General features: G+C 47.8%; 1 protein-coding gene across 1 annotated transcript in view; it reads left to right on the forward strand.

Annotated features, from left to right (window-relative positions):
• The window catches only part of LOC108796583 (calpain-13-like), an 88,274-nt gene extending 86,450 nt beyond the window's left edge, over positions 1-1,824 (forward strand). The window contains exon 26 of the mRNA XM_018568083.1: positions 1,663-1,824. Within this exon, the coding sequence (XP_018423585.1) occupies positions 1,663-1,824 (162 nt within the window). The remainder of the gene's footprint in view (positions 1-1,662) is intronic.
• The last annotated feature ends 268 nt before the right edge of the window (positions 1,825-2,092 follow it).

Below are 2,092 nucleotides of genomic sequence, written 5' to 3' on the forward strand. Positions count from 1 at the left end.
AATTTTTAAGATATCCAAGGTAATACCACCCCCCCCCCTCCTCCCCCCAACGTCCTATTGTGTCGCTGGGACAGGAAATGAAGGGAAACCTCCCCAACGGGACAACACCTAAAAAAGAAATAAATAAAGATTGGGCTCTGCATCCACCCTTTTAGGTTCCATTCAGGAGACGCATTGTCCTGCATTAAGGGTGTTCTGCATTAAGGCAGCCCATTTAGCAGCATCATTAAAGTGTTATTAAACCCTTGCGTGTTTTTGCATATACCTATTGCAAGCAAGCAGTAGATATATGCAAAAACATTTAAAAAAACCTAAAAGGGGTTTAAACTCACCTGTGTCTTTGCCGCGCGCTCCCGTCCGAACATCTGAAGAGTCTCTGGCGGCTGCAAAGGATCTTGGGGCGGGCGCATGCGCAGTTCCGATGTTCGGCCGGGAGACGAGGAGAGACACAAGGTAAGTCTATGGAGCAGCGTGCACCCGCACAGACACCGTGGGTCAGAGGAGAGGAGAGGAGTCAGCGCTGGATCGGAGACCCGCACCCAGCGCTGGAGGGACAGCTGCAAAGGACAGGAAAGAAGAAGATGATCGGATTAGGAGACATCATTTAAGGTAAGTCCCTACAGCAGGATTGGGAAGGGGGAAAAAAACTTTGACTTAAATGTCACTTTAAAGAAGAACTCTAGGCAAACTTTTCTCAACCCTCTCAGTGGAGCTACCTCGGCACTGCACGGGTTAAATGATCGTTTTGGTTTAGGTGCTAAAATAAAAAAGTTATACTCACCTGATCCTTCGAGCTGGCTTGCTGTTAGACCGGTCCCTGGAGCCTCTCTCCCCCTCCGCTGCAGCGGTTTAAGCCCTGAGTCATCACGTTCTATGCACAGGGTACAGGACGTGAGGATGCCGAGGGACATACCATCGCTGCAGCAGGGGAGACAAGTGGCAGAGATGGTTTGCTCAGAGGATCGGGTCAGTATAACTTTTTTCTTTCAGCATCTAGACAAAAATGAGCACTTAACCCTCGCAGTGCCGAGGTAGCACCCCTGCGAGGGTTAATAACATTTGTGCCCAGAGTTCTGCTTCATAGGCCTAGTTTACTTTTCTGACCATCTTTCATGTTACACCCATATTCTGGGCCAGATCGCCACCCATCCCCCTACCCCCCATCACTTGGTGTACAACTTCTTCCCACGACCTCATGTCATGTGCTGCGCCATTATCTCTCCTCGCCACCCTTCCATACGACGTCGGTGATCTCAATCATTTCATGTGAATCATCTCACCTTCAATTCTTGTTATTATGCAACACAGTAATTAGAGGCAGTACGCAGAAAATAGCCATTATCTGCCCCCCCACGCAGTTCTGAGCACGATCCGTCTCCCTTTACCGCGGCGGAATATGACAATGGTGTCTGATTGCCCCTGAATGTCAGGAAAATGTTGAATAGGCAACAATTAAACTCCAATTAGCCGGAGGGCCTATTTTTAGCGGCCGGTCCCGGATAGCTGATCACAGGCTGGTAATTAGAAAGGAATATGCGGCCTATACCACCGCAGGATTTTATTTAACCGAATTAGCGCGTGTCTTTATCGGAGAGGCACACTTGGAATAATCCACCTGATCAATATTTTTTTTTTCTCCTTTCCATGTATTCGGCTTTCTAGAGGACGCGGCACACAGCTCGCTATGACTCAGGGAGCGAAGAGAACATTGTGTATTTCACTCGTGAGGGCGTGATTCACAGCTCTGCGATTTACGCACCGCGTACAGTGTGCAATGTCAGCTCTTCCATTGGGTTACCTCATCTGCTTCGAATCGGGATCTAGACCACGGGAACAGATGTTGCTTCGGCTGACATCCAGCCAAGACGAAATTAAACGGGAACATCCATTTCATAAAAAGAATGACTTTTCGTCCAGACTTCCCTTATAAGAAGGAACTCTAAGGAAAAAAAGCACAAAGCTGAACTCCAAGCAAACAGCAAAACTGGAAAAATAAATATAAAATGCATATGAGGGAGATGCTTTACCTGTCACTGGGTTTTATTACCTGTCCATCCTGTCCTGAGCTGTACACAGCTCTGCAGTGAAATTG

This window comes from Nanorana parkeri, unplaced genomic scaffold (genome assembly GCF_000935625.1).
Source record: "Nanorana parkeri isolate BGI_ZX_2015 unplaced genomic scaffold, ASM93562v1 scaffold31, whole genome shotgun sequence".
Lineage (NCBI taxonomy): Eukaryota > Metazoa > Chordata > Amphibia > Anura > Dicroglossidae > Nanorana > Nanorana parkeri.